Raw genomic sequence first — 12,890 nt, forward strand, 5'->3', positions numbered from 1 at the left:
GCTGGGACTTTTCTTTGGGTTACTGGGGTCTATGAATCTCATTTGTATTGAGTGTGAATGTATATTTCTAGCAGACGCTTCTGTGTCCATGCATTCTGTCTCTGGTCAGACAGTGATGTATTGTAAATGTTAAAAAATAAAAGGGGAAATTATACAGTTATGTAGCACTAAAAACTTGTGCTGGACTGTGGGTACAGAAGTGGTTCTGGAAGATACAAAGAACCTGTTGCTGGGGAAAAAGTGTCATGGCACCCTTAAAAGTTTTAGGTTGTGTATTTGGCTATAAATTCAATTATCCTGCATGTTGGGGTCACTACCTGTGATAAATACTCCATGCTGTTCCTTCTAATAAGTGTAGTTCCACATGAAACGGAATTATCTTTTATATCTGTTCAGGAGATTGCTCAATTCAATACACTTATTTCAGTGGTCAGTGGTGAGCCAATTTCATTGAATGCGATACACTTTATATTCTGAAGTACAGTGAAAAAAATGGAAGTACAGTTCAACTGTTTGTACAACGGTGTCTGTAAGACAAGCTCATCCTTGGGCAAATATTAATGTTAATTGTGTTACCCAATACACAGAGGATGTTTTCAGGAAACATTGCTTTAAATTCAGAAAGAAATAAGGGGATGAAGATATCCTTTGAAGGCGTTTATATTGCTTTGGCGAAATAAAAACGGGCAGAAAGCCACTCAACGTTCACATGAGCTTGGCTCATGGAGGTCCCTAAGTGTACTTTAACAGGATAAGAGTGCCACTGGTGAAAATGCCAAAATAAAAAAAAAGTTTATTTTGCAAGTCGTTTTCGTAAAACGTACGCGAGTAAAAGGTTACATGTTGTACCACTAAATCAGTTAATCACGCTGAACCATATTCTAGCGAAATAGAAATTGGGGAAATACATGGAAAATACCCCATGCACCTCCAGGTACCTTTAATTTAACAAATAGGCCCCGTTTTAACAACCCCGACATGGAGCGTTAAAAGCAACGGTAGCCATATGTTATGTCCCCAGCTGGGGGCAACAACACGTACAACCGCATGCTCTCTGTTAGCATTTGTTAATGCCCACAAAATGCACCGTCCCCACCAACCCCCTCACAATAGTGCCGAAACGGGTACAGGGCTTTGAGGCGGACTGTGTATCCAAATTTATGCGGGTCCCCCGGGCTGCATTAATTCTCCGTGATACCCGGACTGATTTAGTAATATGTGTACTGTCGCTTTAAATACCCCTGCCTGGTGCGCTCTCCATTGATCAATCCACCATTTTCCAACACTAAACAGCAGCAGCAGAGACCGTAGCGACGGAGAGATACCCCTACCTGGAGACACCAGGACCCGGGGCAGACATGGCTGCGAATATGTACCGGGTCGGAGGTAGGAGAAGATAGTTTTTGTGTCGTACACGCATATACATGTATTCTGCACGGCGTGGACTGCTTCTGCACACTCGCAGTCTTCCTCTTTTATTTCTTGTGAAGTGTGCGGCTCCAGTGAGGATGATGAGGGTGACTGAGGAGGATGAGGATGGTGGTAACTGGGACCTCCGGGTTTCTCTATTGTGAAATGTTTCACGAACGATCGACCAAACCGGAGTCCGTGTAGGTTTTTGTAAAGGCACATTCACACTCTTCTTGCGTGTAAAGTTTAGTTTGATTGTTGTTTCACGGATATCTTCTTTTTAAGCGAGGCTTACTTGTGCCATCGCATGGTTTTTAATTTTTTTCAAAAGTGAATCTCCTGTCTCGTCTCTTAGCCTGTAAGGCTTTTCGGGTGGTGCTCTCTCTTCAACAAGAAAGTCGAAGGAGAGTCATACATGGTTGAGGTTCGTGTTTTGGGACTTACTTGTGAAGGACAACACACACTATTTACTGTATTTTAAAAGTTTTTTTTTCTGCCTTCCTCTCACTTCGCTCCCAACCCCCACCCACCGCCAATAGAAATGAATGGAGGGAGAAATTGAAACATAAATATTGAATCTTTGAAAATAATCCACATATATAACACTAATCATATTGTGAAGACTTTTATTTTAATCCCATCTGCATTTTTTTCTACCTGTTAGGAGCTTCCCCGTTATGAGCTCGAATTTGTCGTTTCGTTTTCTCTTCACTGGGGGGCTTAGACTTCGGAGTTCGGGGTACTTTTTAAAATTTTCCCTTGAAATGTTTTTCACATTATTATATAGTTACTCTGCTGCAGTGAGAACCATTTGTTGTCCCGCAGAACTATTTTCTTAATGCCCTAACATCGCTATTAAATCTCACGGTGTACTTAGTGTCATTTTATTTTTGACTGAAAGTGAATTTGATTATTTTTACTCAAGCTCTGACTTTGGAGGTGCAAAACGTTAGGGTGGTTTTCAGGCTTCGGCTGTATTTTTATTTTTTGGGGGAACAGGGGGGGTCTTTATAGTGGTCCTTAAAAGACTCTGCAACCTTTCGATTTTAAATTGTACCAAAGCGTGAAAATAAATACAGTGCTCCTGGCAAGATGTTTGGGAGTGCTGCCTTCTGAGTCTGTTTTGAACCGTGCAGAAGAACTGAAAAAACTGATCAGAGTTACAAACTGACTTATTAGATACGTTTATATACCCTCCCTCTTTTTTCAACATGAGGGACTATTGATGGCCATAAAGAGTGCAACTTTGCAATTCACTACAGTACTGTAATGCTGGGCCGTCCAGTCCTGATCGTGGGTGGGCCGGTGTGTCTGCTGCTGTGCATTCCAGCTCTACTCTTGATAAGCTGTACCATCTGGTAACTGGTTTAACTGGACCATTTAACAGCTTCTTCCAGCTAAGAGACATTGAAAAACACTATGGACTATGCAGGCTTTCTGGGACCAGGACTGGACAGTCCTGCTGTATCATGCTGAACAGTAGGTCCTTTTGACAGGCTTTAATTTGACCAAAAGAAGTAAGTAATAAGTTATGAGGGTTAGTTCTGTTGTGTTTTCCTGTCCTGAAGAACAGGATGCCATGGTGAAAGACAGCTTGCTCACTTGATACTCCATTTGCATGTTATTGATTGGTTAGACTTTTTCTAGAACTCCCCCCCACCCCCCAAATCCCTTGGTTCTGCAATCCCTGCAGAATTGAGCAGTTTCAGGGCATTGTTGGACAGGTCCTGAAAACCATAAGTGATTTCAAGAAGACCGAAGTGTGTCATCCTCCAGTTGCACAGAAGTGAAGGATCACCTCATTGTGAGATCATGGTGCTTTGCTTAGGATGCTGTTGAATTCTGAAGTCTAGAGAGACTTGTGCTTGACTTGGGTGATATTACATTGGCTTTGGTGGTGCCAGCTTCCTAAGGGATGCAGTAGCTTAAATTGTAGCATTGGCTTCTGTAGCATTTTTCCTCTTGTGCCAGCAGTTCTAGCAAAGTTAATAGAGTTATCCTGAGGTTGTCCCGGCTCCTGCATGCAATCAAAAGGCAAATATGCAATCTCTCCTTGAAGGAGAGTTATGCATAGGATTACTCCAGAGTTTTGAGTATCTGATGTAATATCTGTAGGAACAAAAACTTGCTGCATTGAATTTATTCTTTCATTTGAAGATTTTGAATAATATGGGGTCACCTCATGGTCCTCTCTCTCAAAGACTAAAAAGGTTCCATTTCTTGAGCCTGCCGGTGTAGGAAGTTCCCTTAAGCCTTGGAGCGTATCTAGTTGGTCTTTTCTAGGTTGATTCCAGCGTGTCAATAGCTTTTATTGTCTAAATCCATGGTAAGGAGGTTTAAAACCATTTAACTGACCACACATAATTAAATTAAAGATACCTATTGTTCAGCAGTTTAAGAGATTTCTGGGGATGTCTGGTAAGTGTGTTACTAGTATAGGTTCATACTGTCCTCCACTCAATTATAGGTTCTGGTTCTCCTTTGGAATTGCTCTGCCTTGCTCTTAAAAATGTAGTTTTTATGTAGCTGTCTGTATGATGACCATTTGGAGAGTAAATGCTTCACTCACTGGCAGGTTAATTGGCTTTTGGGAAATTTGGTGTGAGTTGTACCCTGGGATGGACTGGCGTCCTGTCCAGGGTGTATCCTAGCTTTTGCCTTTTGCTTGCTGGGATACGCTTTAACTTCCCTGCAACCTTTCACTGGAGGACATAGTTTAGAAGATAGGTGGATGAACTTGTGAAAAGGCTCTTAAAAACCCTAAAAGCCCTATTCCTGGGGTTATGGTTATTCAAGGCAAAGTTAATTTTGGGTGTTTCACCGAAATGGATGGTTTTTGGAAGTGTAGGTCAGGTTGCTTTTTTAAATGATGTATAATAAATTGTATGAAATATGGTCACATTTCTTAATAGACTAGAGCTCGGAGTCATATAGTGTTCAAACAGATCCTGAAGTTGGTTTATTTAAAAGTTGTTTTTTAGTATTTATTAGGAAAGTGATGCCTCTGTCTGAATGAAAAACCCAGTTTCAGTGCCTCTGGTGGTTGTTGGCATCCATGAAAGAGATCTTCTGATGAAGGTTTAGATTTTATTATTACTGCATTTTCTTGTCTGAAAGGCATTAATGACCAAATATCTTTTTTTTTTCCTCTGCCTGTCATACTGAATCCATCAATGGGAGCAGTATATGGGCTTCTTCTGGCCTCGCGGTATACCTTATATTTAAAATATAGTGTCTGAAACTGCTATGCTTTGCTGCTGATCATTCATGGTGTCCATCAAAACAGAAGCGATAGAGAATAGAGTGTGTACTGCAGCTGCTTCTGACACTTTATTCAGAATAGCATTTCTCAAGGATGAGTACCCAATGACATCCTTAATATGTATTATGAGCAACATATAATGGGAGTGTCAGTGCCCAACATGTTGGCCATAAATAAGCAAAAACCGACATTCATGCACCCAGTAACTCAGTGCAGGCAAAACAATTGCTGTGGTTTAGTACCTTATAGGAATCTAGATCATTAAAAGAGCACTTTAAGCTTATTGAGGAGGCTAAGTGATATGCCCGGAAAAAAAAACAACTCCTGCTCACTGATAGCTCGAAGTGGTGTGAGAAGCACGTTGGATTCTTCTTAGCAATGTACAGAGTTTTGAAGATGAGACAGGGTTTGGTTTGTACATATTGCTCCGTACAGAACGTACATAGGGCTGGACGATATATAGAAACTTTATCGATACCCATGTTGAGAATCTCTCACCGACCTTATTTTGCCTATGTCGGTATGTTCAGTAAAAGCTTTCCCCACCGTGCGTTTTCATGAGCGGTCCCCTTAAAAAAAACGACAACACCCAGTCGTCATATCCAGTCACATGCTTCTGCCTCGTCCAACCTTCGTTCATTCAAAACACAAAGAAGCGTGCCGGGCATTAGACAACACGAGCGCTTATGCTGAACCCCCGTCTCAAGTACAAATGAAGACGAGCTAGTATCTAAAAAAGATGCAGTGTTGATCATTGGGTCATATTTTGGCTTTAGCAAACCGGATGCTGAGGAAAGAGAAGTCAGATATAAACTCTGTCAGAAAACCATTTCTGCGCCCAAAAGTGACACGAGCAACTTGTTTCATCACTTGAAACACAACCATGTCATGGAATACGAAGAGTGCATGGCCAAAAGAGAGAGACTGACAAACAGCTGTCTCTAACACAAACATTTACTAATGCCACTAAATATGCAAAAGTTTTACGCAGATGTAACAAGACAACTAACGCCATTACATGCTACATAGCGAAGGACATGGTTCCCATAGCTACAGTGGAGCATAGTGGTTTCAAAAGACTCGTTCAAGCCCTTGACAAGAGGTACGTTGTGCCCTCAAGAAAATATTTTTCTCAAACTGTGGTGCCTGACATTTACCAGGTTTAATAGTTTTGCATATTTAAAACGTTCCATTTACTGGAGGCTCTTTAAGACGATGGCCAATGCCAACCAGGAATAACCCCAGGCTGGTTTTAGTCTGTCCCATGTTTTAGTAAGGAAGACCTATTGATATTGTTGTCTGATTTCTCTTATGGACCTCAACTGAGCATGGCTTAATAGTTTTGGATCAGGATAAGGTTTGATTTCTTTAGTATTCTGTCGCTGAACAATATCCCAATCTTGTTACAGTTTTGACTTGATGGTGTCATTATGACTTATGCCATTCATTGGTCTTCCTCAGTCTTTATGCCTGTTGTTTATTAACCTTCAATAGGTCTTTGCAAGTCTTGAATATGTACAGCTAATATATAGTATGTTCAAAATAAATCCTTCTTTTTATATTATTTTTCAGTTCAAATAAAAAAAACAACAGACTCGGCTTCTGTATTTGTAAAACAAAGATATCACATTTTTGAAGGATTAAACAATATCTAAAATGTGTAGGATCACTTTTTAATTTTTACATTGTTGGTTTTTAGTCCAGTGATGACAGTAAAATTGTTCATTTTCAGGCTTAACAGGCTACAGGCTCTAGTATAAATTTTACAAAGGAAGTAGATCTTTAATATTTTAAATCATCCCACCTATCTTTATAGATATACAGGAAATTAGGCACTAAGAGTGAAATACCTGGTGCCTGGTGCTGAATTGAAGGCAGACAAGATTTTGTCCAGGTCATGAAGAGGCTCAGGCTTGTCAGACTTGGGCTGCATCTTGTTCGAACCCGGATCGCAGACTTGGCTAATGAAGTCTCTTAATTTTTCTCCGTGGCTTTTCCCAAAAATGACATGACCCTTCCTAACTTCCTTGGGAGTTAACATTAGAAAGCTTTTGGGAAACCTTCTTGCTCATTTGTTTGCTGTTGATCTTGGTGTCTCGCATAAAGGATCCCAGGAAGGAAGTCATCCTCGACAACATCCAGTTGTTGCGACGCGGTATTGAGCTGGAAAGTGTAGCGTCTGTTTGACCGGCTGAAGGTCCTTATCCACTTGCTAGGTCCTGGTGAAGGCAAGTGGATAAGTAGAGCTTTGGATGCAATGTGCATGCAGACAGAAGATGGACAAAACGGGAAGTGCAGTTTGCAGGCGAGCTGAATATGACAGGGAAGGCACGGCACAGCTGAGCAGCTCTGGTGAACAGAGAATCCACACAGTAACAATCGAGAGACTTTCTGTAAGTAGGAGTTCCATTGTACCAGTACATGTACCGGTTACATATGGCAATAAAGTTCAAGTTCATGAAGGTCTGGTTGGTTGCTGTGGAGGCGTAGCTGTAATAAGGCAGACAGGGATTGGTCTTGAAATTGGGATCGTACAGTCAGACAGATTTGGGCAGATTCCTAGTCATACTGACAGGCAGGTTAGTGCAATGAGTATTTCCCTAAATCAGTAGGAAGCTCAATGACAGAGCGTCGGACTGTGGTCAGGGCATAGTTTGAGTATATTGGCGCTGATGAGCTAATTCAGGTGGGTAGCTGCGTCAGCATGCGTAGTTTGCAAAGGGACAAGTGATGGGTTTATTCCATGCTGAAAAGAGAAGAGAGAAAACACAACGTTTCAGCTGCGAAGCCTTCTTCAGGGCTTCTTCACACCTGAAGAAGGCTTCACAGCCGAAACGTTGTCTTTTCTCTCTTCTCTTTTCAGCATGGAATAAACCTATTACTTGTTCCTGATGAGATAATTACCTGTTAAGTGAGGGAAGGTGGCATGAGCAGCCACCCCGATCGAGCTCTCGGGGCACTTACAGGTGTTTGGCTCCGTGTGCAAACGTGCAAACGTGACCGGTTGCCGTAGAGACCAAGGACTGCGAGCTCTGGCTAGCCTGGGCGTAAAACCAGTAGAATCTGCATTGGAACTCCCAAGCTGGATGCTTTTTAACGGGACTGATGCTTTCTGACACTAAATTATATGCAGAATATGAATATGGTCTGTCCCAACTATCTCCCATTTCAATGTTCCTGCCTACCTGCCTTTCCTCCCACTGTTTCCGATGAAGCCCCACTTGCTTTGTTCCCCTCATTTCTGCAACAGAAGCTCTTCCTCATACCCCGTGCTGCCGCCACACAGTTCCTGTTTTATTCCTGAGATGCATCAGATACCATTAAGAGTGTTTTCCCTGTGGATTTACTGATTTGCTGTAGGCCTGGCATACCTGCCTTGTTGAATATATGTAAACAGGCTTCTTTGTAGATGGCGACCTGTTGCAGATTCCTCGACAAAGACTCGGCAGTGTCTCCTGAAACTGGCTGACTCTGTGTAATAAAGCATGGGATGCTACACTGACCAGCTCAAGTCCATGGACGCTGCATACTCTTTGGTCTAGCTCAAGGGCATTGCATGCATTTTCTCATAGCTACTTCTCTTTCTCCTTGTGATTGCTAGGTCGATGTGTTTCTGTAATTCAAGTCTTGTGAAATCCCTCTCTGGGGGAGGTGTATTGGTCTTAATTTGATAGCTCTTCCTGTTACGATTCAGGGAGGGTGAAGCCGAATCTCTTAAGATCTCAGGTGCCGAGGAAATCTGGTCGTTGCTTTTACTTTGAAGACGGGGAAACAAAAAACCATGTTGTTACTTGGAGTGGGATTGGTGGACATGACCTTTGGGGGGCGGGGGGGAAGCCCAGCGTATTACACCAGTGTGGCAGCAGGAGGTGCTGTTCCCTGGGACAGCATGGTGGTACAGGGGTCAGCATTGCTGCCTGACGGCTCTGGGGTCCTGGATTCAATTCTGGACCCGAGGTGCTCTTTGCCCATAGTCAAAAAACATATTGGTGGGTTAATTGGCCCTGGTGTGAGTGTGTGCATATCTGTGTGTACCCTACAATGCACTGCTGGTGAATCCTGCATTGTGTCCCTTGCTTGCAGAGCTGGGTTCTGGCTCACCTGAACTGGATGAAGTGGTTGGAAAATGGATGGATGATAGCACTCTGGCTCTGTCTGCCAATCAAAATGATTAGGAGTCCTGGCTGAACTCCAGCTTGAGCTTTCTCAATCCTGTCTACCTGAATTTCTGTCTGTCTGAGCTTTAACTGGATAAGGAGCTACTTACACAACCGAGGAGGAGAAGGAGTAGTGAGCTGCTGGTGCACAATGACAGCTCTGCACCACTGCAGGCTGAGTTCCTTTTCATCTCATGCACTTGGAGATGCTTTGGTGCTGGTCATTATCATTATTGATGCAAATGCAAAAATGCAGTTCATAGTGATCTTGAGCGAAACGGTTGGCGTCAGTTCATGGCCTCAGAGCTGCAGTCTTGCTGCAATGCAAAACGGGGAAGTGATGGGACGCCCCTGTGGTTGCTGGGATGCTGGATAGCAGTCTTCTTATCTAGGCTCCTTTCTCCAGCAGCTGTGCAGGACGTCAGTCAATCGGACACACCCTCTCCTGCACTGCACATGCTGCTCCATTCGACATGCAGAAAAACACATTACTTACGTTTTAGCCATGTGTAGGGTTAATGGATAATGGAAACGCACGTAAAAAAAAGCAAAGTGCATCAACTCAAGCCTGGCTGATGGAGGTGGCATTCCAGAATATCCTGTAAAAGAGTGACTGGGTTCAGATCTGATGACGGAGAAGGTAATCGAATATCAATTACATTAGTGTCATGCTCATGCAACCACATGCTCTGTAGACCGGGGGCATTGTCAATCCTGGAAGACAGTCCAGGCAAGAAAGAAATGTTGCATCATGAGATGAAGCTGATCACTTGGTACCACTAAGTAATGATTCACATTGACCTTGCCTTCTTAGGAAATAAGTGCGCCCAAACTACCAACATTATGGAACCACCAGAACCCTTCACTATTGGAACCAAGCACTCGAGGTTCTTAACATCTTTAGTTTAGTGCCACATGTGCACTTGTCTGCTTCGCCGAGAATATACTGAAGGTCGGTTCACCTGACCATATTGTATCTCTCCACTGCTGTCAATAGTCCATTGCTTGTTTGCATCTCTAGACTTGCAAATGTGCATTGCCAAGGATACTGAGCACCGCAACCATACTATAGTAGAGATCTTAGTGGACCAGTTTTTGATTAATCTGGCTGCCCATGCCCTAGGTCAAGTCAAGTTGATCTGCAGTTTATCACCTGTTTTGCCTCGCACTTCAAATGCATGAATATCGCGACCCTTGAGTATGTGTTTATGCCCACAGTTACTCTTTGCAGGTGAAGTCTTTCCCTCAGAGTTCCTTGCCCATATTGCCTTAAACACCGTTTCTCATAAAAAAAATTGCAAGTTGAGTTATCTTGATCGCTGAAGCCCCACTCAAAAGCGTTCGAGCAGTTTCCCCTTTTTTCCAAACTCAAATGGCTGAAGTCTCCTCTTGCAGCCATGGTAGACTTCTTATAGGCAAGGTGTTTCCAACTTTTTATTGTCCACTATATTAAGCAAAGCTGGGTCTGGTTAGTACTAGAATAGATGATCTCCAGGGTCAAACAAGTTGCAGCTAGAAATGGTGTCGGGTGATCTGAGATGGTGTTCTACCTCTGTGCTATCCTGACTTGATCCTAAAATCCCTTGGCTATTTTTGAAGGAAGCGAGGTGTTGACCCTGGTGTCCTGCTTTAATTCCTCTCTGGGGTTGCACAGTCTGACCTCCCCAAAGCTCCCCTTTGACTGTACTGCTGTAGCTCTTGCTTCAGTACCAAGCTGCTGGTGCAGAATGGCTGCTGCATGTCACCCAGTCGGGAGCTGTACCTATGTGGTAGATGAAAAGTATCTTTTGAAATCTTCTGGGATGACAAGTAATGTATAAATGCAAGGGATTCTCAGTAGTGCTGTGGTTTTTGACATACCGCTACTTTTAAGAAGCATGTAAATTAATTTCATGATTTTGAAATATGCAGTAACAAAACGCTCTTGAAGATGAACAGAGAGGAAAGGTAGGCCTCTGCCCTTTTAGGGGCTTTTGCTGTTCTTATTTGCTTGTACTTTTTCCTCTGTTTTTTTGCTAAATTTGATGGCGGTGTCAAACTTTAAGCGCTGTTACTGTATAAGGAACTCAACCATGGTAGTGGCCCTTAGTACTGGCTTTACAACTGAAGTGTACTGCAGCTCAGAACTGCACTGGGACTGAAGCGAACCCCTCATCTCTTCAGCAAAGCTGAGTGCTCAAATCATCCTCAAGCAGGCAGCTCAGCTTCAGCCGTCGCTACTGGGGAAATTCCAAGAATTAGCTCACATGCAGTGCCACGTGTCTTAAATGAGACCATGCTGCTACCACCATATAACCTATGTAAGTAAAAATAACACTTCTTCTGAGGAAATGACATCACATCTCTTTCTAGAAGAATTGTACACATTAGGTATCTCTTATTGTAATTAATGATAGAGCTGGCAGGAAGAAGAAAATCTGATGACCTTAAGGTTGTGGAGTGTTCTGTTAGCAGTTAATGACACGTTGCAGGCAGTGAAACCAGATTCTGTTGCAGTTAATTCAGAATACTACTGTACAGCACAGTATTTCTGATGTAACTGCACCTGAGGGATGTGTCACAAATGGCTTTCAAAGGGAGTTTGATTTTTTTGTGTGCAAAGATCCAGTGTTATTCCACTGACTTTCTTTATAACGGCACCCAGCTCATTTCCCATTTTAAAACTGTGAAAGACCTTCAGGGGGTGCCTTTAGGAAATCCACTTGCTTGAACTATGTTTTTCTCAGAGGGGAGCTGGAAACTTTGCCAAGACGTTGGCAAAGACCATATGGAGCTTGAGCTGTGTCAGTTAACACTTCCAATTACCTGTCGCTCTGATTTGATAAACGACGTTGGGTGTTTACTTGCAAATCGAATTGGATGGTTTGGATTGAAACGCATCATTTGGTGTCTTTTCTGCTTTTTTCAGCTTTATCAGGAATAGTTTTTGTATGCACTAATCTGTTTTCTGCTGTAAGGGTCTGCTGCTGATATGGTACAGTGATGCCTCTTGTTTACGTACCTAACAGTGCGTCAAAGAAAGTGCATCTCGCACCACACCGTAGCACAGGATATGTGCTACGTCCGTGCTACATAGTCTTATCAAACTCGCGGCCTCCCTAGATAAGCAACATTAAAATCTGCTTAAAATCTCTTGGAAACTGTGTATCTTGGTGCTGCTACAAGATCTAAGTCCCAGAGGCATTTGCACGCCTCATGGCTGTAAAGCTCCAGAAGTGTGCAGTCCCCATCTCAAATGGTCAGTTTGGTTCATGGACTGTGCTCTGTTTCTGATGAGAAACAGCTGACTCAATAATGTGGAGGTGGTCACAGCACCAGAGCAAAATGGCCATGAGTGGCCTGTCCTGCCCAGTTTCTAGAACACCCATTTTGTTCTAGTTATTCCTTTTTCACTGTTAGTACACGACTCTGCAGCGCAAGGCCATGAAGTATCAAATGGCTGTAACTTAAAGACGTGTAGCACTCAATGCAGTAGACTGACTGACGTGACCTTGATTTAACAATTCACTCTTGAAGTCTTATAGTAATGTGAAGTCTTAAAAAAACTGTACTGTACAGTACGGATTGTTGTGTTGCCCAGATTGTGTACTGCAGACAATGCTGGGGTGACGCAAATATTTGCCTATATCAGGGGTCAGCAACCTTTGCAGAAACCGTAGGTAGCCGTCAAGAGATGGCTCATGCACTTGTTTTTACAGATTTGTCTGCCATTTATACTTTATATGTCAACAATTGCCCTAGTTAAATTTGATTAATACAATTTGACATTGAACTATAATAATATCTAAATAAATTAATATGCAAGTATTACCATTTAATATGCTTGCTCTTGCTTTCCCTTGTTGAGTTCTCCAATCTCAGGCTTACAGCAGAATTTGAAACTTCACTCTTTTTCCCACTGTAAGTCATCGTATTATTAAGCTCATTTTAAATCTTCGCACAAACATTTTCCTGATGAGTAATACAATGAAAATTTACCATGCAATGTTTCAGTGAAATCCACAATAACCTCTATGAATCCCGTCTGTTTTCCTGATCATAGCAGCACCATCAGAAAACAT

At 42.6% G+C, this 12,890-nt stretch overlaps 1 protein-coding gene across 2 annotated transcripts in view; it reads left to right on the top strand.

Annotated features, from left to right (window-relative positions):
* The first annotated feature begins 1,250 nt into the window (after positions 1-1,250).
* Positions 1,251-12,890, top strand: part of mta1 (metastasis associated 1) — a 68,660-nt gene continuing 57,020 nt past the window's right edge. For both annotated transcript variants that reach the window (XM_088925044.1, XM_088925045.1), the window contains exon 1: positions 1,251-1,386. In XM_088925044.1, the coding sequence (XP_088781170.1) occupies positions 1,359-1,386 (28 nt within the window). In that variant the 5' untranslated portion in view covers positions 1,251-1,358. The remainder of the gene's footprint in view (positions 1,387-12,890) is intronic.

This window comes from Atractosteus spatula, chromosome 9 (genome assembly GCF_055471065.1).
Source record: "Atractosteus spatula isolate fAtrSpa1 chromosome 9, fAtrSpa1.hap1, whole genome shotgun sequence".
NCBI classification, from domain to species: Eukaryota; Metazoa; Chordata; class Actinopteri; order Semionotiformes; family Lepisosteidae; genus Atractosteus; species Atractosteus spatula.